The sequence below is a fragment of the Rissa tridactyla genome, chromosome 7 (genome assembly GCF_028500815.1).
Source record: "Rissa tridactyla isolate bRisTri1 chromosome 7, bRisTri1.patW.cur.20221130, whole genome shotgun sequence".
Classification (NCBI taxonomy): domain Eukaryota; kingdom Metazoa; phylum Chordata; class Aves; order Charadriiformes; family Laridae; genus Rissa; species Rissa tridactyla.
In genome coordinates, this window is record NC_071472.1 from 8,648,427 (window position 1) to 8,673,754 (window position 25,328).

The 25,328-nt window shown below is 38.3% G+C and overlaps 1 protein-coding gene across 1 annotated transcript in view; it reads left to right on the forward strand.

Annotated features, from left to right (window-relative positions):
• Positions 1 to 25,328, forward strand: part of NCKAP5 (NCK associated protein 5) — a 392,253-nt gene that overhangs the window by 317,960 nt on the left and 48,965 nt on the right. Inside the window, 5 exon segments of the mRNA XM_054208458.1 lie at positions 7,887 to 7,991; positions 11,146 to 11,337; positions 11,846 to 15,696; positions 16,433 to 16,553; positions 20,813 to 20,891. Coding sequence (XP_054064433.1) covers positions 7,887 to 7,991; positions 11,146 to 11,337; positions 11,846 to 15,696; positions 16,433 to 16,553; positions 20,813 to 20,891 — 4,348 coding nt within the window.

A 25,328-nucleotide genomic window follows, 5' to 3' on the forward strand; every position in this document is an offset into this window, starting at 1 on the left:
AAATTAATAAAACTAAGGGATTTGGAACAGGAGTAATTTTAGGCTTACATTAATGTTGTCAACTCTCTGAAGAATACAGAGAGATTGTGTTATTTATGTTTATGCATCAAATATCTGCTTAATACCTCCCAATTTATACCCTAGGATATAAGGTTTTCAACCTTCCGAGTTACTTTGGAATGTAATTCACTGGGTTTTGCCATCTCTGGATGGCTCGATAATAACAGAGAGCAGCAAGCCTGGAAAATCTGAAGCAGACACGAGTGAAACCTTTGTTTTATTTTTTGTGCTGGATTTGCCTTGTTAACAGGATTTTCTGATGTAGTTTTAGCACCCTGATCTTCCATACAAATGTTTGTAATGTCATACCCTTGTACTTTGTCTTGGATGTTGTCAGTTAAGTCTCAGTAAACTTGCCTGGAGGATTTGCCAGCAAAACTGACAAACCCTATTAATACTGGGTTTCAATTTAAAGTCTAGCGTCTTCAGTATCACCAGGCTTCTAGGATTTTTAGCAAAGTCAGCCTACGAGGTGGGAAAAACCACAAAACCAAATGGAAAATATCAAATTAGAACTTTCCTGGAAGCATTTTTGTTAGATGAATGGAAAATTCAAATCCACTTGACTTGAAATTTCTGGAATAGCTGGAACCTTGGAGTTTTTGTGCTAAGAACTGATTTAGCTTACTGAAATGTATTTTACAGTTAATCCTTTAATATTCATTTTATGTATGACTCTCCCTCCTGTTACCGCTGCATGTTTGTGATTGTTTTCTGTATTTTACACAGCTGTAGGTAAGACCAATAACAGTCTCCGCCTGCTTGCTAGTACCACTGTAAGAGTTATCCTGGGGTTCACTTACTGTGTATTAACCCCTTCCTCCCACCAAAAATAAATCCAACCAGCTCTAGTGGTAAATCTCCTGAGATACAGCTGTTGAGAAGCCTTGCAGCAACATATAGAGCAAACTAATTTCAGTTAACCTGTCAGACATACCTTAAGAAAGAACAGAATATTAAATATCAAAGACAACATTCATGTTCATACTAAATGCAAAGGGATATATGACTTCTGAGTTGCTTTGCCTGTTCCAGACTGAGCTCTATAACGTTTTATGTTACGAGCTTTTGCCAAATATCAAGTATTAACAGTTTGGTCTATTGGAAATGGTGTTGGAAATTGGAGGAGCGACAGAGAAATAGAAAAAATAGCTTAGTGTGATGCATGAGTTTTACAGTCAGAAGTTCTTGCTGCACAGAGGTTTATTAATAGCTTCTACAGGTCTAAGAAGTGATGAGCATATAACTACTTCAGGTGAGAGAGGAGTATTTTAATGGCTCTTAGCTTCTCACTCCAATTTTAGCCCCAATCCTGTACCTGGTTAAACATGGCCCAACAGAGGAGTTGCTTGACAAGTTGATTGCATATCACATGTTCTCCTAGATGTCTCCTGTGACTAACTCCTGTTAGCCATGTTGCAGAGCTTCATTCACTTTCTCTAGAAGATGCTCTGCAGCAAAAGAATGAGGCCAGGACAGAGCTCTGTTTGCTGCTGTGCTTCACTGGTACTTTGCCATTTTCTTTTCCCTGGCTGCTTGATGCAAAATTTTGGTGCTTAAGGAAATGCACAGGTACAGATTGATTGGTCATGGTTGCTATATGTACAAGTGAAAATATGAGTCTAAATATATGTTGCAAAATAATCTCATATAGTCAAACCTGTGTGTTTTACCTGTAAACGTGTAACAAATGTTATAAACAAAAGATCTAAATCCAGAAGAATTGCTGAGCTGTGATGTTACTACCAGTGAAAGTGAACAGGGACTGAGAACGCTACCCTAATACTGAGAGCAAGGAAAGTTATTATCTAAACCTAGTGTTGCTTCCTTTGAAAAAGCTGAACTCCCCCCTACCCCCTCCACCCCCCCAGGAATAACAGTTGTTTTCTTATTTCCTCATCCTTTAAAGCTTGGTCTCTTTTTAATGCACTTGTGAAAACCTAGAGCGACATACACCTGTCTAATGTAGCTTTTAAGATAAGGTCATGTTTTCTTCCCAGAACTGGCACCAAAAAAATCACACTATTAACTGTTCACTTCTGGGCAGAAATGCAAGAATATGATTGTGCGTAGGGGACTTTATTTCACGTAAAGACAGTGCTGAAAAGTGGTGAAAAGGACAGGAATGCTTCTTAAAGACACATAGTATTCTGCAGCTGAACCACCAGAATGCCAGACTTCATGTTAGTCTGAAATATTTATAAGAAACAGCCACAGTCAGAAGCCACAGCCACGTCCTGACTTCACACTGTTAGGATAAATGATGATTGCAAAGCAAATTGTTAGAGAATTAGAAGGAAAAAAGCACGGCTACTTCCACAGTGACATGTCCTTGAAATTACCACGAAGGATGTAGGTATAAAAAGGAATCTGGGATGGCACGTACCACGCACAATAACTCTGCTGGGAAGCTGCCTCCCTTCACATGCAGTAAGCAGCTGGAAAGATGAAGGCAAGTCCCTAACCAAGCTGGTTAACTAGTGTAAAGTGCTCGGTATGACAATTGCTATTGCTGTTGTCAACTGTGAAAATGGAAAGAATAATATTCTTTTACTAGAAAGCTAAACAGTGATGGCCATGAAGTTCTGTTTATAGGAAGTGAATAGTAGGAAAGTAGGATCATAATTCTGAATTTTCTATTAAATATATAACTTTCAAGAGCTGAAAAAATTATTATAATTTTATTTTCAATACATCAATTGTATATAACAAACCATGAGGCATTGCTGTATGTGCACAGTATACAATTGCAAGTACATTTCGATGTTAGTGATTATTAGAATTAACTAAAATGGAAACATCTTTTTGCTGCTTTCACTTTTGCTTCAGATTTGGCTGTTTTCTGTTGACAACCACTTGTTCTGCTCTCTTTAGAAAGCAGAATTACCATATGTCAAAAGCATATGTTTTACTAACTCTGATTTGTCTAAAGGCAAAATCTGTTTGTGCTTTCAGAGGTTTTATTATTTTGTCCTTATACTTGACTGTCTCCTTTATTTCAGAGTATTTAGCGTATGAGATGTTCACACTTCATACTTTGAATAGTGTGTATTCTTAATCTAGGTAACCTCTGGTGGGGTAGGTAAAGGATGTTCCCTCGTCTCCAGCTGAACATCCGCTCTGCAATGCATCTAATGACTAAAAAAATCAAGATTTAGTTTCATGACAAATTATATTTCTGCATAAATTAATACGATATAAATTGCGTACCTAATCATATTTTTTTTCTTTCGTTGGTTTGCGATGTTCTCTGGTGTAATGGAAATGTAGTAAAGAGCACTATTTCCTTAAGACTTTTGAAACTGAAGCTCGTCATTGGTCATTAATTCATGGCTGCACTCTGCTTCTGATGAATATAACTGTTAAAAGATGAACAAGGGAACAGGAAGAGGAAGACAGGTCAGATGATTGTGAAAAAAAGTCAGCTAGAAAGAGCTGTCTTTCATGAGCCTCTATCACACCTATGAAGAGATCACTTTCCAACACGCCTGTTGCACATTTTTTTGCATGTTTTTGGTAGAGTTACTGAGACTTATCTCATTTAGTACAAAAGGGGTGGAATCAGACTGGTGGATTTGTGCAGAATCTTCTTTGTGCAGAGAATTATTAAAATTGAGTGCTTATTAAAATTGAGAGGAATTGTTAAAATTCATCAGGCTGCAGACAAGGTATTCCCTGCCAGTCCAGTTACAGTGGTCAGGTTATATAGGAGAGCGGTCCGGAGTACGCCAGTTCAGGTTTGTGATGCCCCAGGTAACAGCAGAGATGGGAGGAGGCCACACAAACCAAACAAACATTTACAGCTCTGGCACCGAGCACCAGGATGAAAATGTCTCCTTAGAACCTAGTGAGAGAATTTCTTTCTTGTGAATGATGGACTTTGGCTCATGTGAGAAAAGCAAAGCCAATTGATTTAATAGCAATTAACTCATCCAATATTGGAGAGCTGTGTACAGTTTGGCATAATTCATTGAAAATTGTTCTGGCAATGCTGCAGGCCATTAGACGTTTCAAAAAGTAGATGGGAACTGATAGATATTCTGCACAGATACAGGCAAGAGGCACAATAGTTAGGGGAGTCTCTCTGTAATATTGCCTCATGCCAGCAGGTAGTAGCCTTCTTTTATCTTCCTAGAAAGCCTTAATAAGGATGCTGCTAGGGGGAGAGGGAACTGGCCTACTATTTGATGGATTGGTTATCTGCCTGCCAGATAATTGTATTTCCTATTGCACTTGATATAATAGGTTTCCACCTAAATTATCAATTGCTTTGTTTTTATTTTTTATGTGGGTTACAGGAGTTAATCTTGACATTGAGCCACAAAGGGCACTGCCTTTTCTTTGTCAGTCTCACAGGTGAAGGAGGGGCTTTGCTGCTGCCGGTCACAGGCAGCCACGGAGAGCCCCTTTCTGCTCTGCCCTGGCCTCTGTACCTCTCAGCACCCACTTTCTGTAGAGACATGGGCCAGTCTAGCTAAGATGCCGCGAAACTTTTGATCTGCACCTGCCCCAGCAGTACTCAGTATGGGGTAATTTCCAAGCAAATTGGCCCAGCCCATGCTGTATTCACTTCCAAAATGGTTTTCTGTTTTGCAGTCCAGTGTTCCTGGTGGCTTCCTCTGTTCAGAAGGGCCCAGATATTCCCCACCATGTACAAATATTGCCCAGTTTCCCCATATCATTATACAGGGCACCAACAAATGGGGCAGGTGACTTGGATTTATAGCTGTAACTCCTCGGTTTCATGTTTAAAAGTATTCACTTAAACTGATGTGATCTTTGTGGAAGTCCTTCTGTGCTCTGGTCTACCTTTTGTTCCATTGCATCATGATAGCATCAACAGTGATTTTAATATTGTACAATTTTCAAAGCAGCAGTAACTCCTTGATCTAGTTATGTGACTGTCGTCTGAAAATAACCATAAAGGACACGGCACATTTTGCGCATCTGAGAAGAACTCAGAATCAGGATACATAGTTAGCACAATCTGATACTTGATTTTAAACGGATCATTAATGAGGTTTTTTAACAAATAGTAGAGTTTTACCATTTTTGAATTAGAAAATGGAGAAGGAAAAAGAAAAAATAAATGAAAGAAAAACAATTTTCTTATCATTTTTCTTTTGTAATTGGATGACTTGCTTCAGTGCTTTGTGACTATATTTAATTAATGATCTCAAACTTTGTTATGCTGTTTGTTAATGCTAGTCATTGTGCTGGCTGTGTGTCTGTTAGTTTATTTGCATATGTGTGGGGGAGAATATTCCCAGTGTGGTGATCTCTTGTTTGATACAGAAATATAATCACATTATACATCTTGAAAACACACTTTCCTTCTTTGTTAATCATTTTAGTCTGCTGATTCACCTTTGTTATTACAGTTTTATAGAGTCACAGAGTTTAACACTGGCAAAGATGATTCAAACAAAGCATGACCCTTGTGCAGCCCAGTCCTTCTGGTCACCGAGCCAGTGTGGAGGGACCGCCCTACCTCCGAGCCGTTTACGGCGTGCTCTGCTGGGCTACGTCTTATCACTGCCCAAAAATTGTTCCTGTTTTCTGCCTGTTCCAATCAGGCTAATCTCTGGTCTTATGTCTGATATGGGCAATAACAGCAGCACATGAAATTCCACTGGATGACATTATAGGGGTATATTTAGTTTCCCTTATTGAGATGCATACGTGTTCCCATTTAGGCAATGAAGTATTTAAAATGCCTTGCTGGAAAAATGGGAAGACAGTTTTACAACTGTAAAACTCCTATAGCAGTTTTTCTAGGATATTTTTTTCTGGGAAAATAGATGTTCAAATATAAACGTTCATCCATCTCGGATGTCCCCAGTCATCACCTCTAACGCACAGATCTGACTAGAATAACTTCCGCTAAAAAGTATCTGTAAGCAAAAATCAGGTGACTGGTTTCACTGGAGGAAGTAATTAATTCCTCTGCAAAGAGCAAGTACACCACTTGTTCATAACATCGGTGACTTCTGATTCTGAAAACAGTGGAATTCTCTGGTGGTTCAGCAATGCAGTTCGAATTATTGTCAAGAATAACACATATACTAAGTAAATCTATGAGTTTGGGAAGGCATTTTACCTGGAGCTTAAATCTTGAACAAACGCCTGACAGTAGCTCTAGTAATAAAACTTCAAAAGGTGCACACTGAATAACTAGGCGGTGGGTATCACTGGTGTTAAAAACCACATAGCCTGGATGTAGTTAATATTTATAATGAAAAATATCTTGGATACTGAATGCATATAGCATTTTAATCTGTTCAACAATATATTGGACAAAGTAAGTTTTTACAGAATATTGATCATTGAAAATATTTTCCATAATCAGTCTGCAACAGATAATACCTCGTGGAAAAACCTGGATGAATATGTAACTCTTGAGAAATCACTCCCAAATTTATAATTAGCAGTTTTTAAAAAAATTGCTAGATTCTCTGGAATAGATGCCTGAAGCACAGCATGTAGATAAATTACAGAGGCTGCAGGAGTGGCTGCCTGCTTTGTTCTCTAGCAGATGAATTTCTGCAGTGGGTACCAAGAGAGCAGGCTGGGGAGTAGCGGGACATAAGATACCGCATGACTGATGTTTCAGGGCCCTGCAAAGAACTGTCTTACCATTACTACTACTGCACAGCATGGAAGGGCTTTTGGGTCCACAGATTCTTTTTTCCTCTTTGACCAGGGTTTTTGGATGGACAGGTTGATGGGCCACTCATGCAGCCTCAACAAGTCTCCGTGGTTTGCATCCTTCACGGGGTCGCCCTGGCAAAGCACCCTGGCAGGGTCTGCACCATTTGTTCCTCCAAGCTGAGCACCCCGGTGCTGAGGAGGAGGTAGATGTGGTCTCTCAGGTTGCAAGCCCGGAGAATTAATGGGAAAATGAAAAGTGCCTAATCCGAAGTCCTTTTGTTTGAAGGTTTTTTAAAAGTTCTTTTTCATTAATTTGAGTGGACTGTGAGTCAGATCCATACTGCCTGTTACATGATATGTTGGTCCAGTGACTGACAAGACTGCAGATATTTCTTCTTTTTAAGTCATCGGTCAAGGCATTCACATGAATCATGGATTTTATTGAAACTGCAATTAAAACAAATCAGGCTTAATGCACACTGAAAGCCTTAGTAATTAGTATACAGGTGAACATGGAGGAAAAGGCACAAGCTTAGCCATCCTTCCAAGCAAAACTGAAAAAAGAACTGTGTATATAATCGAACAGCATGTGAATATTAATGCACAAAATCCTCTGAGTCCCTAGTTCCCTGATGCAATTATTTTCTATTCACATTAATTGTTCCTAACAGATGACATTAATGACTTTGAGTTAAAATGTGCGCAAAGGAGGCCTTCAGCAGATCAATGCTGTTTAAAAATAGGGTCATTTTTGCAATCATTCACTTAAGGTGTAACAGCTCGTAAATAAAACAACATTAACATGTTGATTGGTTTATAAATGTTAATTTTGGAGTTCATTTTTATGCTTTTTTCCTGAAGCCTGTCAAACTACGGATAATGGTGGGACTTGTGTTCATTTTTCATTGTTGCATGTGAAGTAATGATAAGTTGCAAAACAGTGACTAGAAGAAAAAGCAGAGTTTGTTTTCGATGAAGAATGATCTGTTCTGCAGACGGGAAGTCTTGGATAAACTAAGCACAAGGAGCAACATTTCAAATTAGAACAAATCCTTTTACCTCGGGCTCTTCATTTCCCTTGAAATTTAACAGCAGAGTTTGGAATTTTAAAAATGCTGATCTGCTGCTTATTTGACAAATGCTTATGCTCTGCTCATTCCCGTCTGCCCCCCCAGAAACTCCATTCACGCATCTTGGACCTCTCATCTGGGGATTTGCTTTCAGAAGTAGAACGAAACAGAAGCCTGATGCAATCTCGAGCTGCTGAGGCTCAGATCCACGTGAGTTTTTGTGCTGTCCTTGTACCCCTTGTTTGGAACCCTCCTTTTGGCCTCCGAAGTCTGATGTCAGGGATGAGCCGTAAAGCTGATCTCTGAATTGAAACACTGTTGAGGCAGATAACAATACTTCTTCTTCCTTCTGTTCTCTGAAATTCAATATTGTGTCCTCAGTTGATATAGTAAGCAGATAGTGTCACTCTGTGCAAAAAAGCGTAAATCTTAGCAATGTCCCCGAGATACCTTTTTGGGTATTGATTACATCTCAGAATCTCTGAGAAACGGTCAAGGAGCTTTTTATTAAAGCCCATACACCATATTATTCATCCTACTTTTATGATATATTATGTATGAACTTTTAAAAATTCATGGGCTCTGCTTTTTTTTTTTTCAGATGGGGTTAGCTTTGTGCTTATTTGGCAAAACGTTAGCCAGTGTGGCTTTCATGTTTCATTGTCAAAGAGAAAAGTAGCTTAAAAAACAAAAGTCACATACAGATAGAGGGAAACAAAGAGGACAAGAGCAGAACATTGAACCTGTGTGTGCCTTTGATCTTGAAGTATAGTAGTGTCAACAAAAATGTAATCTCCTTTGTAATGCATACTTTAATGAAAAGGCATTGTTTCAAAGGTTCACAAAAATGCTAATGAACCTTTGCATTATATGTAATTAAGCCTTCAGGTTAGGTTTTTCTAATACAGAGTTTTGTGGGTTTAGTAGTCTGATCTTTCAATTTTCTGTGATTTCTAGCAAAAATTAGGTATTTAAATTGTAATACTACGTTGAGGCCTATTTACTCTAATTTCGTTAAAGGTAATGACTTAAGAGTCATGATTACAAAAAACTAAAATTCCACCATGTCAGTTAATAGACCCATATGCAAGTTAAATATATTTAATTAATGCATCATAAACATACTGTTCAAAGTACTTTCTCGGATAATTTAGAGAATAAAGGCAAATCACAGGAGAAAATCCCACTCTCTCTTTAGTGATCTGAATGCAATCTAGAAATTGGGTAGATATCCTACTTCAGAACTTGTAATAGCATGATATTTTTTGCACATTTTCTCATCTCTTAAACAATAAAGATGATTACAGTAATGTACTGTTCTTTTGCTTTGCTTAGATATCTCCATTTGCCCTGTTGCTAAAACTGTAGGACCAAATGCCTTTCTCCTCTCTCGAGGTGCAAAGGAAACCAAGTGAGGGGGTGGAAAGGCTCTCAGGCTAGCTGAAGATGACAGGAAGGGAAGGCAGTACTTGTCACTATCCTCTGATGTCCTCTTTTCTCCTGCAGCAGATTCTTACAGGAAAGGATTTTACGGGCATCCTTCCCCTAAACACTGTGATGACTGGGACGTAGCCTAGTATAAAGGGCAGAAATTTGACATGACATGTTTTCCCAGTGCCGCAGCTGAAAAACAATGAAATAGCCAGAACAAGCAGATGCTGCCATTGGCCTCTACACAGTCAACCTTACAGGGAATGACGCCGTCATAGCTGAGGAAACTGATGAGAGAGGGTCTCCCATGGGAACCACGATGTCAGAAATAAAGAGTAATTTGTCTCAACAAAGCGAGAAAGTCTGTTACAGAGCCAAAAACACAGGCATCAGCCTGCCTCTGATGCTGAAAGATGGATTCTTCCCAGAGCCAGTGGATTTAAAGGCTATTCCTCCTGCATCCATTTGACTTCCTAGGAGAACATGTACCAATAACTCCCAGAGGTGAAATGTGCTCTTGCTACCTCTAAATGATTTTCCCATTCATAGGTTTTGCCTGTGACAGAGAATAATGATTTGCCCTGTAGTTACGTTTGTCAAAAACAGAACATTATTATGTCAGTTGAGCAATGAACAGCTGTACTGATGAACTCCTCAGCAGTAAAGATTCTGCTCTCTCCCATTTAACTGAAAAAAGGTTCAACCCTAGTAGTAATAAATGGAAGGACATGAGGGAATAAATGGAAGAAATTAGCAGAAGTCTAACAAACATGTTGGCGTATGGGAAGTGCCTATAAACTGAGCGTTTTTCCAGAGGTTTGCATGAAGAAGCTGTATCTGCTGCATATAGAGTTTTGATAATTGTTTTGTGGATTCTATAACCAGATTTCTTGTGTCTTCTGAATATGAACGTAAAATTTTCATCTAAGCAAAATTAATTTGGGCTATATCTACATACAAAAATCAATAAATATTGTTTGAGCTTGCACAATTATATTCTGCCTTAATTAAATCCAAAGCAAAGTTTTATGGAAGAGAGTCATGGCACTGTCTGGTGTTCCTGGTAATTAAAAAGATGTCTGATTCTGCGAGGAAACTGGAGAATAGCGTAAAAGAATGGTGCAGGCACTTAACATTAAAGAAGCTCTAACACTGTTAGGCACAACAGTATTAGTTTGAAAACAAATTAAAGGCATCCTAGATACTCCTACAGAGGTTTAATATTTTACCTAAAGTGCTATCTGCTCTTCATTACTCTCTTCCTCAAAGCTGGCACTTAGTCACAGTCAGCTGAAATTGCATTTGGAGAGGGGCGATAACTACACAAGTACTAAAGGCAGCCATAAAGTGTCAATAAATTGCATAAGCAAGAGGCTTCAGCTGTCTGCGAGCGACACAAAGATGGATTGTCCTACGTCAGAGAGTTTCTTAGACAAAGCTTTGAACTAGATAGGAAACCAAAATTAGACTGTAATGGAGAGATTCCATTCTCAGTGGACATTCTGGTTGAGATACTAAATTAATTTACCTTGTCCAGGGTGTACAGCCTCATCTGTTACATTGTAGGGCTATAATGCAGTTGTCAAGATGTACTTGTATTCTTATAACTTTGTTTTCTGTATCTTACTGGAGCACGCTGCTTATGTACGAAGCATAATTGAAATAGACTCAGAATAATACTTAGCAAAACAAGAGCGGAATATCAGTTTGAGAATAAAGAAGAAAAAAATGGAGGATCGTAGATTATCCCGCTGACAAATGAAAATGTTAGCAATTTTTAATTTGGTTCTCTGTATTAAATTCACCAGATGCTAATGGCAGAACAGGAAGATGTAAGTAGCTTACTTGCTTTTTCTTTGTCCTTCTTAATCAAGGGGAAGTTAAATGATCTTTTTCCACCCATAAGATATTTCTATTTCTTCTCATATTTTAGGAATGCCGGCACAATGTGAAATCCAGTACACCTGTCTTGAAATGCCAGAGTCAATTAAATATGACAGGTCCTAGCCGCCTGTATCCCCGGAGCAGCTGCAGTAGCAGTGAACTTTCCCTCTCAAGTGCTTGCAGCGAATATTCCAGTGGTTCCTCCTACACTTGGAATGATGGAAAGACATGCAGCAAAAGGGTAAATCAAATTAATTTTCTTCATTTATTAGCTTAAATTCATCTGAAACAAGATTAATTGAAAAGCTGCCTATTTCAGAATTTTTTTTCACTTTCTTCTCACTTTTATATTTAAAACAGTCATCACTAAACCCAGTAAGAGTTCTCTCCCCGATGTCTCCCTCCCTCTCATTCTCCTCTCTCTTAATTTTTTTTTAACAATTCCTTTATCACTCCCATTTGCTCACAGTTTCCTCATTTATTCTGGCATTTATTCTGTCTTTCACAATCCAAATTGTTCTTCTTTTTTATCTTAATCCTTTCATTCGTATTGTTCTTCCTACAGGTTTTAAGTGCGCTGCAGCCTTCACACCACTATGAAATCCTTTATTAAAAAAAGAACATTACTATTAATAGCAATGGATGAAATGTAATGCTCTGTGCAACTCCTAAATCTCTTTACTAAAACGGTAACACTTTTTATTAACAGCATTTGTGAGTAATATGTGAGTTTTATTTTGTTTCAACAGTCGTCCGTGAGCTGGGATAAAAGAATAAGCATTGGTTCTTCGCTCCCAAGCAACCTCTCAAGTCCTGCAGATGATCTACCTCCAACTCGTATCAAGGAAAACCATATCTTAGAAGGGCTGAAGAAATTACAGAAGCAAAAAATATTACTTGAATCACCTTCAGTAATATCAAAATGGGGTTACAAAGATTGCATGAACTCTAATGAAGGAATATATTCCCCTGGCATTAAATGCGGCAGCCATAATGAACAGGCTCATTGTAAGCCAATGGAAATAGGAAGTATTTGCATTGAACATAACAAAACTTTCTCTTATGATTCAGATTCACATGATGACGCAGATGATGACTCTTCATCCTTACTGATGCTGCAGGAAGTACCAAGCAAAGACTGCAGGACCTATTGCAACAAATTAACTCACAGCGTTTCTGACAGTTTCTTTGACTGGGATCCTAATAGGAAACATTTGCCAGAAAGAAGTTCATATTTTAATTCAAAGGAAAGACCTGAAAAATTGACAAGTTTTGTCAGTGGTTTTCAGGCAGAAGTAAAATCGTGCACCAGAGCAAAGCTGCCTGAGTTACAGTTAAATCAAAGCCATGCTAATACAGGCTGGAAGGACCTTAATTTTCAGCTTTCAGATACTGATGACAATGAAGTCTTGGATGAATTGCATATAGAAAGCAGTGATGAGAAAAGTCCATCAGATTTATTAGCAACTCCTTTTTCTGAGAAGTACACAAAGATCTCTGACGTGCTCAAAGTCACGGAGAATTCTCAGTTTGTATCTACTGACAAAGAGGAAGAACACATATCTGCTCGCTCAGACGCTAGGCCAAAGACATGTAATTTCATTAAACAACAAAAGGTTATAAAAAAGACCTCTTCTGAAGAGTGCATTACCGTAATATTTGATGCTGAGGATGGTGAGCCTATTGAATTCAGCTCACATCAAACAGGAGTTGTCACTGTAACAAGAAATGAAATTTCAATCAACGAGCCACAAACTAGGTCCAGTGCAGAATATACTGAACTTATACCTCAGGGAATAACTGATTTGCAGACAGAAACCAATGCTAGAAACTACGCTGCTTTACAAAGACCTGAAGATGAAACCGAGACACAGACTCTTGAAGATAATACAGGGAATAAAAATACAGTTGTCCCCATGACCACCAGTGAATTTTCACACTGTGGAAGAGTGACACTGCAAAATACTCCCCGACAAAAACTAGTGAAGCCAGTGTATGATGTGTCATACAAGGCCAATTCAAGCTCCACTGTGCATGCAGGAATCAGTCAAAAGGCAAACTTGACTAAAATACCTGGCAGAGGTAAATTTTCTCCACAAAAAACTGTGATGACAGAGAGCGAGGAGACACCTGTAGCTCAACCAGTGGGCCCTGTAACCCTTGAAAAATCACCTGCTCTGCCACCTGTAAAGCTTTCAAAATTCAAAAAGGCACAAAGTCCACCTCATAATTTTGACTCAAAAGTCAACTTCCAGGTTCCAAAGCCCCCTGCCCACCTCCTGCCCGGCTTGAAACGTCCAGGCAGAGGCAACAGGTCAAAGTATCCAAAGAGTCAGAGCCCAGCATCACCACTTTTGCCTCAGCACCTTATAGATCCCAGTGACTATGGAGAACCTCCAACCAGAGACTTTCATTGTGATTTAGCAACTGTGGAAGCCCGATCACCATCCCCACCTGTTCCCCCAGGCAGGTCAACATCCCTGTTGATTCGGCCTAATTATGCTCATTCACCACCTGTAGCGGTAAAGTTAGGAGGAACTGGTCCCAGCGAAACCGCAAAAAATATACTGAAATCATCACCATTAAAAGGAACTGTGAACTCTGGCTTTCATAATCAATCTAGTCATGAAATGCAAGCAAAAAATGTATCTTCTGGGGCCAAAACTGAATTATCTTACCTTCAAGAAAATGCAGAAGCAATTAGGCAAAATAACTGCATATCTCAGCAACCCCATAGTGCATGCCAAGGACTTTCCAAAGTTTCCACAAAGCAAGTCTGCCCAAAAAGCTCTAATCAGCTGGGTCTCCACAGGAATCATGAATTTTCCAACACAGATTTTCAAACAGACAGGTCCTTTTCTCTAGGTTGTCCGTCATTGGAAACAACTTCTTCACAAAACACACATTCCAGCAAAAAAGTTATTTCCAGTGACAGTGGGGTGGATCAGCCACAAAAGATGCCAAACATTCTCCCCGCAACTCCTCAATGTCGTACAACAAGCACAAGTGAGCCTTTACTGTCTCAGGTAAACAATTCCCCGTTGTCAACACTGTTTCATGGTAGTGACACTGCACATGCTACCCAAAACTCTAATGAGAAAGGAATGAAAACCCGTCTCCCTGTAGGACTGAAATTATTTGTCAAATCTCCCCAACTTCTCCGAAAGAGCTCCACTGTACCAGGGAAGCAGGAAAAAGACAGTATAAATGCAGCTTCCAAGAGTAATGTGAGTTCCAGTAAGTACAAGCAAAATGAATCTATAAGTCTAAGCACTAGAGGTGCAACAGATGCTGAATTAAAAGACTCTACATCTGATACCGAAGGAAAAAATAATTTTGCTGTGGGACTTAGTATGGATACAGCATCACCTTATTCACATGAGAACTGCAACTTGGTGGTAGACAGAGTAGATGGATTAGAAAACAAATTAGTTAAGAGATCTGTTTCTTCTAGTAACAAGTCGCACTTGAAGCCAGCGCTGGGCATGAATGGAGCGAAAGCTCGTAGTCAGAGTTTTAGCATTCATACAGGGGAAAAGCCATCTGCCCCTGTGACAGAAGGTCTCGGAAAAGTACGGACTCAGATAATTACAAACACTTCCGATAGAGGAAATTCTCTAACAAGGCAGAACTCAGCCATGGAAGGACTTCAAATCAAGGCCAGTCCTGGGTCAGCAGTGACACCAGAGACTCTTTCATATACTCCTAAAACCACAGAAAATTCTTATTCTAGACAAGATTCTCTTGGAAATATGAGTAGTTGCAATAGCCAGCAGGGAAGCCCAAGCAAACTGCCCTTCAGATCATCTTCAAAAGTAGACTTGTTTCACAACACTTCAAAATGTGATGGAAACAAACCATTTTCTCAGAAGGATGCACGCAGTCTATCTGTCCAGAGTGAGAAAAGCATTGAAAGTTTTAAACATGAAGCTCTAAGTAAAAAAAGTGTTCTGCCAGCAGAATTGGACTTAGAAGCGTCAGCTTCTGTATCTTCCAAACAAGTTTCGTCGTTTCAAAGCTCGGATCGAATAAAGTGTCCTCATAAACTGGAAGGAACAAAGTCACGAAGACAGCAAATGTCTTTGAAGTTAGCAGAAGCCTCTGAGAAGGTTACCGATGTTTTGAGTTCACCAGCTCTACAACCTACAATAGAGGAGAAAGTCATGTTATGCATCCAAGAAAATATGCAAAAGGGTCAGGGACAAACCAGATCTCCCACTGCGGAGACTAAACAAAAGACTGGGCCCTCTATAGCTAGTTGGTTTGGCTTTCGAAAGAGTAAGCTCCCAGCACTGAGTAGCAGGAAAACTGATGTTCCTAAAACAAAGGTAGAAAAAAAAGATGCAAAAGTTCCAGGATTTGGAATTAAGCAGGCAAAATTAGAAAGAAGAAAAGAGAAAAAGAAAACCGAACACTGTGAAATAGAAAATGAAATTAACAAGAAAACAGACGGTGGTGACATTTTAGCTGATGTCATGGAGTGCAAAATTATGAAATCTTCACGAGACACGCCTGGTGAGATTGAGTGTGAAAAAGTCAAAGGTTCCACCACAGCTACATACTCACCAAAAGACAGTTTTATGAAAGAGCTTTTAAACAGGTAAAACTCTGGAACAGAATTTGGGATGTGGTGTTGTATGCTGTAGCTTTATAGATGCCCAGATGCTGAGTTCAGTGTATTTTCCTTTTTGACAAGGAATGCATAGTAGCAATCAGTAGGTACACTATCAGGACTTTAATCCCTACAGGAACAAACATTAATAATGTTTTTGTTCATGTTACTTCGTTAACCAAACTCTGAAATTAAAGAATGGCAAGTTACATCCAAGTTGAGAGGGATTCAAATGATTCCAGTAATCAAGAATCTAAGCAGATGGTGCGTAAAGATAGAGGATAATTAGGTACATGTTTTAATGTATTCCATCTTCGTGTATTGTAACCAGCAAACATACTTGGTAACTAGTCAGAATTAATTACATTTCTAACTACTACAGCCTTTGGTCATAGAAGAACTTAGCAATTGCTATACTCTGTTTGCACGTTTGCCCCACAGCAGTCCAAAATATAATATAAATCATTATATGTGAAAGACTAAATTGATATACTACCTGAAATTGCAAGTGACGGATTTGATCAAGGCTAGTTAGAAACATTTATCACTCAAAGGTCTAGAGACAGAAAGATACAGAGAGGTTACTTTAAACATTAAAGGAATGGAAAAGTAGAGTGATTGAAGAAGGGCAATGTAATTTATCAGAGGAATCACTCTCTACCTGCAGAGCTGATAAGAAAGCAGCTCAGCAGACAGAAAGTGGATCAAATAATGTTTCCTACAGGAGTGTGTCGAAGGGCAGCTCCCAGGGCTCCTCTCTTCACGGCAACTCTATCAGCTCTCAAGGAAACCACAAGAAAAACAGCAACACAAAAGCTGATATGGAAATGCAGAATCAGACCCTGGTAAGTGCTTTGGTACATGAAAACATTATTACCTTCTTTTTAACTTCTGGATGTGTTCCTTATTGCTGGTACAGACACACGGGATAGTAAGTGTTTATATATGATAGAAAGACTTTGTCTAGCTAGAGAATTCTGAATTAGTATGAAAGTTGGCAGCTTGACTATAGGCCAGATTATACAGCTAGTCATGGAGATTCTACTGCTTCTGCTGGCAGTTCAATTCCAGTGGAGATATATGCACAATGATGCTATAATCATACTGCAGTACAGTGAAATAATAAGACCATTTGCTTTTTTTTTATTATTTTTCCTCCTTTCCCTCAAAATTGCGTGCCAGTATTAAACATTCCTCTGAATGTCATAGAAATCAGTAAACCTGAAAAGTGCAATGCTGGCGGGGAAAAGGCAAAGTATTTGACCACGTTTGGGAATATTTTTCACTTAAGAGGGAGTCTCAAAAGCTAAAACATATATTTGACCCATGTCTCTCTTTGTACCATGGAAAATTTTCCTGTTAATGCCCTGTAGTTAGTTTTATGCTTCCATAAGGTATTAGCTATACTTGATACTTTAATTTACCCAGCGAGTAGAAAAGTTGCAATTTAGAAGAAAAATAATTTTATTTTCTGTTAGCTGCTAGATTCTGGTTCTCGAAAGATTATGTGAGTGGCTAACTTTTCTGCATCCAGAAGCATACACACAGAGTCTAGGATTGTAGCCTAAAGTCAGATTGAATGGGTTCCCTTCCTTGTGAAGTTTCTAATAATTAACCTTAGAATTTAGTGAGCAATTTCTTGCCTAACAGGGACCTTTCCCATGATGTTTTAAAGTAGAAGCACCAGGAGAACAGAGGTGCTTTAACTCAGTGAGCATTATTTTCTCATTCCTGATAGCTGTCTTGACTGTATTATTATTATGATTATTAAAAATAATCACAATTTTCAGAAAATAGTTTGAAAACTTGTGCCAAATATAATTCTGAACATGAATTTGAGCCTATTACTTTTGTTGTTCTGATAAAACTGAGTTACTGAAGTACAGCACATGCAACTATTTCATCTGAGAGAATTTGAAATACAAATTCTTTGGGATGTGTTTCAAGGGTAAAACAAATTTCAAAAATCTTCATAATGGGAACTGGAAAAACTTTTAGCTAAGTACTGGTGTTTAGGGTGCTTAAGTATCCCACACATGGTTTCAACTTCAGGCAAATGTTTTTTTACTTTAATGCAGATGTCGTTCCTAAGAACATCTGCAAGGTCATTTTTTAAAACTTATGGGGAACGTATGCAGAATGAATGTGTTGGAAGACTTTTTCCTCCTGACTCCTGTGGTATCGTCTCTTCTTCGAAAATTTAGATGTCTCCTGCATTATAAAACCACAAATTATAAGCATATCTAAGGCTGTCCTTGTAGTGTCACTGAAAGGAAAGAGAGAGAATGAAAGTCTGGAAATGTGCAATATGCAGGAAATTCAATCCAACTGATCTAGAACTTTGATAGCAAAGCAGAGCCCCTTATCAGAGCCACTCAGTTTAACTATGCCCCATTTAATATGGTCCTGACAGCTTAGGGTATATCTTCACTGTACAGAAGTACAAAAAACTCTACACATTGCTTCTACAATTTCTTGCTAGCTTTTTATTTTCTAATGCTGCAATAATTTGCTGTGCTTCTTGTCCGTCATTTTGAGAAGTCTTTCTAAATGCAGCAATAATAGTCACTTAGGACTTTAAGTATATCTTCAAGAAACACACTTTGTTTTATCAGGGAACTACAAAGATTGTCCTTAATATACATAAATAACGGAGAAGTGCTAATTATACTATTTAAGGACATGTTAGTCATACGGAAAAGGCATTACCTGTCCTATACCATACACTTTTTTTTCGCTGGGAATCAAAGTATTTTTGTATTGTCTTGAAGATTAAGTTACATGATATGCTTCATCATTGTGAGTTTCATATTGTATTTTTTGTGGCACTTAATTCCTGAAAGAAATATCTAGTGCCAAAAGACTGAGGACATCTAAAATAATGAGATTAAAAACATACTTACAGTTCTTAATGCTAATTTATGAAAGAGATATACCGTAAAATACACGGTTTGTGGAATCTCATCTTGTCCTCCAAACTTGTATAAGAAAAACAATGGAAAGTCTTTAAATTCAAAGTTCATGCATCTTATTACTGTCTTTCCAGTTATTCTTTGGTGTCTGCTCACTTTGAAGCAGCTTGCAAAGGACTGGGAGATAGCTGTGAGTGAAAACAGTCACATGCAGTAGACTGGCGTGTTGTGCATTTTTTTACTTGTAAAAAGACAAAATGAATGCTTTTGGAGAAAACAGCACAAATCTTTTCAAAAGCCCTAAACTTAGGAAGATTTCTTTTCTTTTTTGAACAATGTGAAGTGTATTTAGTCATACAGGTTCAGTGCAGAAGCTTCTGTATTTCAAAAGTGCACATCATATATATACTGCTTCTTTAAATCCTGGCCATAACATTTCTTAACATTAATTTTCTAGCATTTTTTCTTTAAAAACCTATTTAATTTTTGATGATTAAATCTCTTATCTTATGATATACCAGGTAAAGACTTGGGGCACTATTATGCCATAACATATGCACCAATTACCTCTGATTTCTGTTCGTGCAAAGAATGTTATTGCTTGACTGCCACTGAATTTATGGAAAAAGCAATGTTCCACCAATGGCAGCCTTGTGCATTCACCTTCAGAGGGATACGCTTCCCGTTAGTGTTCATCAAAAAAGCACTTTGCTCTAAAGGCCAGCCAACAGAAATACATAATATTTTAGCCCACACCAAGGATATTCCACATTCTCCAATACTTTTTCGTGTCCTTGGCTGGAGCTTAAGGTGAGATACAATCATTTTTGTGCTGCACTGCTTCATTTCATCTTTGTGATTTTATTACAGCCCATTGTAATTTAGAAAAGCCATGGGCTTTACTTTGTGAGGTGGAAGCGTGGCACCAAAATCAAGACACCCAGCGTTTTGTGTAGCACTGTCTGTCTGCAGTCTGGGTGTTTGGGGAATACCCAGAGATCTATCCTAATATTGTGAAATGACACACGAGCAGCAAGCCACAGACCGCCACGCAGCATGCAAGTGGCAGAAACTCTTTTACCCAGAATTCGATACCAAATGATCACATACTCTCCTCTTCATTTCCCATAGTCTGAAGAGCCTCATTTCAGAAGAAAAAAGATGTCATCAGATCCCTGGGATGAAGAGATTATAAATGCACTTTTATAAATATAGAGAGCGAGTCTTTCATGTCTTACTGAGGCTAGTCACAAGAGGTCAACAGGGCTACTTGTGTAAGCCAGACAAGCAAAATATATACTATGATCAAAGATATGTCATGCAAATGATGATAGCTTCTACTGGTTTAGATTATAGAACATATTTAATGTTACTGTGAATGTGCTATATGTGGTTTAAAACAGCAGAGAGTGATTAACAAATAATTTAAGATCTCTGAGATATCGAAAGTAATTTTTTTTGCAGTGCTGGCTTTCCTCCTCTCATCACCCTGAAAGTATCTTCATTCCTGTTTGATTTATGTAGTGTGGCAGAAAAATATGTCCCTGGATCTGAATTATGGCATCTGATGGCATGTAATGGAGGGGGTTTTCACTGTATGTTCGGAAGATGCTGAGATTATGTATACATTTTGGAAATAGGAGTGCAGAAGAACAGAGCGAAAATATGCCTTCATCTGAAAAATAGACTATCTAGGGTATTTGAATAACACATACTTGAATGACATATACAGGATCTTAGTGTGCACTGCATTCTTAAACTAATCTTTTCTCCCTGTTTAGCTAATAAATGCTTTTAAACAGAGGTGGAAACAAAACCACCAAAGTTCAGTGTTTGCAAACTGAACTAGAGAGATACCACATCATGTATTAAGTTCACATTTTCTTAGCAGAGAATCTGAAACATGTTTTTTCTAGAGAGAAACAAATAGGTCAGGAGACCTGAGCATAATTTCTTGAGAAATTGCATCTTCCAAGGGTATTTTTTGACTGCTGCATGTTGTGACTTTGAATGAAGTTAAAAGTTGTTATCCTCCGAAATCATTCATACAATGAGACAGACATATACTTCCACTTCTAGCTGCCCTGTAACTTTACTCTGGTTTATTTCTGAAAAGATATTCTGTAGTTATCATGAAGCAACATAAACAGAGTCACAGATGTTCTTCACTTTTGTTGTTGTACTATGTACAGGCTAAAGTAGTCACAGAAAACCTGCAAGAAGACGACGAGGACACCATGACAAGGACTACATGTCAGAGTCATGTGATAGGTACAAAATTATATTTTACACTGGATTTTATTGCTGTCTCAAATCTTGGAAAAAAACATGTTTAATTCTCATTACTTTATTTGTGTGCCCACCTAACGTCAGCTTTAGCATTTATTTAGATCTGTTCCTGGAAAGCCGTATTTCACCAACTATATAAAAGATGAGTAGGTCCTATTACCAATTGTGAATCAAAGTAATGCTCAACAGAAGGGCTTTGGAATCTGGCTATGAAAGATCATTTCAACCTGCAAAACTAGTGGGTTACATATAGTGGCTTAACTCGAGGCTTGTCGTGCATGATATTTGCAGTGGGAATAATACTGATATACTGTAACTCTGTCATCTGGCCTTGAGTTAGTAAAATTCAGAATAAAATTCTGAATAGCATAATAACTACTGTGATAAACTAAATCAGGAGTAGCAAACCAGATGTCTGTTCAGAAAACCTTAAAGCTGTTATTGAAAATAAAGGTGCCTGTGTTCTACACATTTCAGGAGGGTAGCACTATCCGCCCTGTTTCTTGATTGGCATGTACTAATTTTTAACCTCAGTACGTGTTAAAATATTTAATAGGCAATGGAGGACAAAACAGAACTCTGTTTGGGATCTGTATTCGAGCAGTATGTCACCAGCATAAGGAACCAACTCCGAATGACAAAGATTCTCCTTTAGCAAGTTCCCTTTGCAGGCAGAGGCTGCAGCAATAGTTAAAATCTGATTCAGTGTTTTCAGGACACTATAAGTGATTTTGCTAGCAAGAAGCTCTTTCATTTCACTAATACTGTCAATCACCAAGTGGGGCTGAATAGATGTATCATGTCGAAACACATTTCTCTTTGGGGTAGTAGGAAAATGTTTGCATGCTTTATTGACTTGAACAGCCTTTTCAGTCCCAAATTCAACCAAATAAAGTCTGTCTGGCTTACTTGCAGAAAAGATCCCTAAACTCTTCCCTCTCTAAGAACCCAGCCATAACTTGGCTCCATCACAGCAACTAAGTGACCAGAACTTTGAACAATGCAGTGTGAGGCTCTGGGAGGATTCTGTGAGTGGGCAGGCACTAGCCCTGAGAAGAGAAATACATGCTCCTCACTCTGTGAATAAAGGACTTTCTGTTACTAGAAATTGCCCAAAAGAATATAACTCACTTAAGATTGTTCAGAATTATTTTTCCTCAGACTGAAGTAATTTTTTTGCTTCCACCCAAAAATTCTTAAAACTTTGACTTTGACTTGATGTGAAATGTTTGGGTTTAATTTTTTTTTAATGCAGATACTGAACAAGAAAAAACAGCTATTTGCAGAACTTTTATCTTAAAAGACTCCAGTGCTTCCATGGTGTTCATCAGTGTATTTGGTGGTTGTGGCTGAGACCTAATTGCTATATATTTCGATATATTACTTTGTTATTGGCTCCTGTAATATGTCATGCAGGTGGCTTTTGAGAGCATTAATGTGTTGCTTCTCCTACTGACACCAAATCTGAGTCTCTGACAGGACGTAGTGGTTATGGAGCAGGTTGGTTGGCGTTCCCCAAGGTCAGACTTCGGTTGTGCCTTGTGTTCATGATGCCCTCAGTTAGGAGAGATCATCACTGTGGGTCCAGCCCACCTGTGCACCAAAGTCCTTTTTTGCAAAGAAAATACCTTTTTCTTCACCTTTTTCAGGGCTGATGACGTGAAGAAAGTGACAGGTAGGTCTATGGCCCAGGTCTGTAGAAGTCCACAGAGATGCCAGGCAGTGCTGCCCTTTGGAAATTCCAATAGCTCATACAAAGACCTTTCCATCATCTGAATTATACCAATTACAAAAGCATCTTCTTTTCCCTAGACAATGCCATCTCTTAAAGGCTCAACACAGGATTCCAGCTATCCTTGTTCTGCCTTGTCAAACCATCTAAAATAACTCAAGGACTTTGCTCTGGGGATCTAGTTGTTAATGTCAGGAAACTCTTTGATGATGAGAGACGTTATGTGCAATAGATAGTATTGGCACAGTAAAAATTATAGAAGTCTAAGCAAATTTGTTAACATTAGCATGTTGAGTCCTAATGCAGAATGTGCCGGTCATTACTTATTTCAGCAGGACAAGCCCAAGCCTGGGAAATTAGAAACACGGATCTAAGTGCACTTCCTGAATACCCCTAAATCAGTATTGTGCTGTATTTTATTACACTCTCATCAGGCTATGTTTTATTTTACATTGGTATTTTTGCTGCTATATGTCTACATTGCTCTTTGTGAATAGCGAGCTTTCCTACATATCGTTGAGATTCTTTTACCAAATTCCTTGATAGAGATTCTGGCATTTTTCTGATACAAAGGTTTTCTTAGAAAGATACTGATTTTTTTCGAGACTGAAACTCTATGCAGCTTTTAAAAAAGTTCATTTAGAACATTTCCCATGTCATTTTGAGATTTTTAATGAAAAAAATACACAAGGAAGAACTTGTGAAGATTATAAAGGACCTTGTTGGTATGGAGAATTACCTGAGATGTGAGAGCACTAAATTCAGCTTTCTTTGTTATCAACTCCTAAGCTTCTAGTTGTCAGAAGCAGAAGGGAATTATACAGGAAGGATGGCTCTGTAAATGTTATGCTTCGCTGCCGTCAAGCCCATGACTGTGAGCCAGGCTGATCAAAGCGGGCAGTTCACATCCTGGTGGAGGCTTTTGGTTGATTGTTCTCATGGAACAGTTTCACAGTGTTGGGGGTTCTCACAGAACAGTTAGCTAATAAACAAGATACATATAACTGAACAGTCTTCAGGGTTGATATCACGTTCTGGAACCAATGCTGGTTCATCGCTTGCTAATAATGAATTACTCTTGGGTGTGTTAAAGAAAAAGCATGTAAAATGCCAGTTGCTAAGGTTTTAATTTATTGTCAGTTGTTGATCTAAACAAATTTAAGTATTTTGCTGACTCTTTTGATTTGCTAAATTGAAAGAATACAAGAATGCACAGTAATATAAAATTTCCCTTCTGCTATGCCTGTATTGCAGGAACATGTGATCATTTCCATATGAAGCAGTCATTTATATTGTGCCATATTGTACTTAAACATATATTTAAAATATTTTTTTAAAATTTAAAACCAAAGTATGTTATACCCCGGATGGTTTTGCTGTACTGTCAGTGAGGATGCCAAATGTGGCCCAGGCAGCACAGATGCTGCTTGTGCTCCCACTTCCCACAGACAGGAGACGCAAGAATCCACAATTACCACTTTCAGGTCCAGTCATCCTCAGAGCTCCTTCCTCACGCCCTTTGCAATAAAGTAGTTGGGTTTTGAAAGCGTGATGAAGTGGGAGATGCTGAAGTATCTAATAAGAGGAAGGACATGATGAAAAGGTTGACTTTCTCCTCATGTCATGAGAGACTCCACAGCTCAGACAGGTACAGCAGGGTCTCTAAATATTCCTATAAATAAAATTCTTTTATTGAATGCAAAGACGATGTGTCAAGCTTCTGCCAGTCTTGCTCCCATGTAAACATAAAAAAGCCTTCATTTTACAAAGAAAAAGAATTCTGTTTCCCCCAAGGGAGTAGAAGTGTCAGTGTTTTTCTTGAAATTTCCCATTGTCACAATGGCCAAAAAAATTGCAGGGCAGTTACAAATGACACCTTTACATAGAGAAGTTAATAATTGGACATGTTGAGAAGAAAAAAGCATTTGTGGGAAAGTTTAATGTTTCATATTTCAAGTACTGTTTCAAATTAGCAGCCACTTCTGGAAAAGTGTGATCGTATTAATTATAATGTATTAAGAGTTTTCATTGATAAACAGCTTCAAGGGAAAAGCCAAAAATCCATGGCACAAGCAAACACATGCTAATTACTGAAGAATTAATTCTTTCAGACAGCTTGACACGTGAATACTATGGTATACAGTAGCAGTCACACCAAAGACAGTTTCTTTGATTTTAATACTCATCTGCTATGGCTAAAATACAGGCACTTTGAAGGAGCAAAAGTATTTTGGCTATACAGGTCACTACACAGATTAAAAGGTTCCTGACCTTGTTTTCTTTTTAGGAATACGTATCTGTAATGAAGAGGAAAACTGGTCATAATTATTTATATAATTCTTCAGTGTTGACATAAACCTATGCTGGTGCTGAAGGAGGAAAGACTCAGTGTGCTGTTTTCTCAGACATCAACACTTTGGTGATTTGTCAAACCCCATGTTTGAAAGCTGCATGATAATCATTTTTCTGGGTCCAGCCCCCTTTTCTCTTCGTCACCCCAAATGGGTGACAAATTCACTAGAGAAGCAAGTCACCATTGAATATGCTTTTTTCTAATGATGTACTCAAGCTTCACACAAAACACAATCTCAGCATATACTCACCAGCCTAAATTGGCTGATGAGACATGTCTGAGAAGGTTTCAAGTCTATTCTTAAATTTATACTCAGGTTTCAATACAAAGAAAG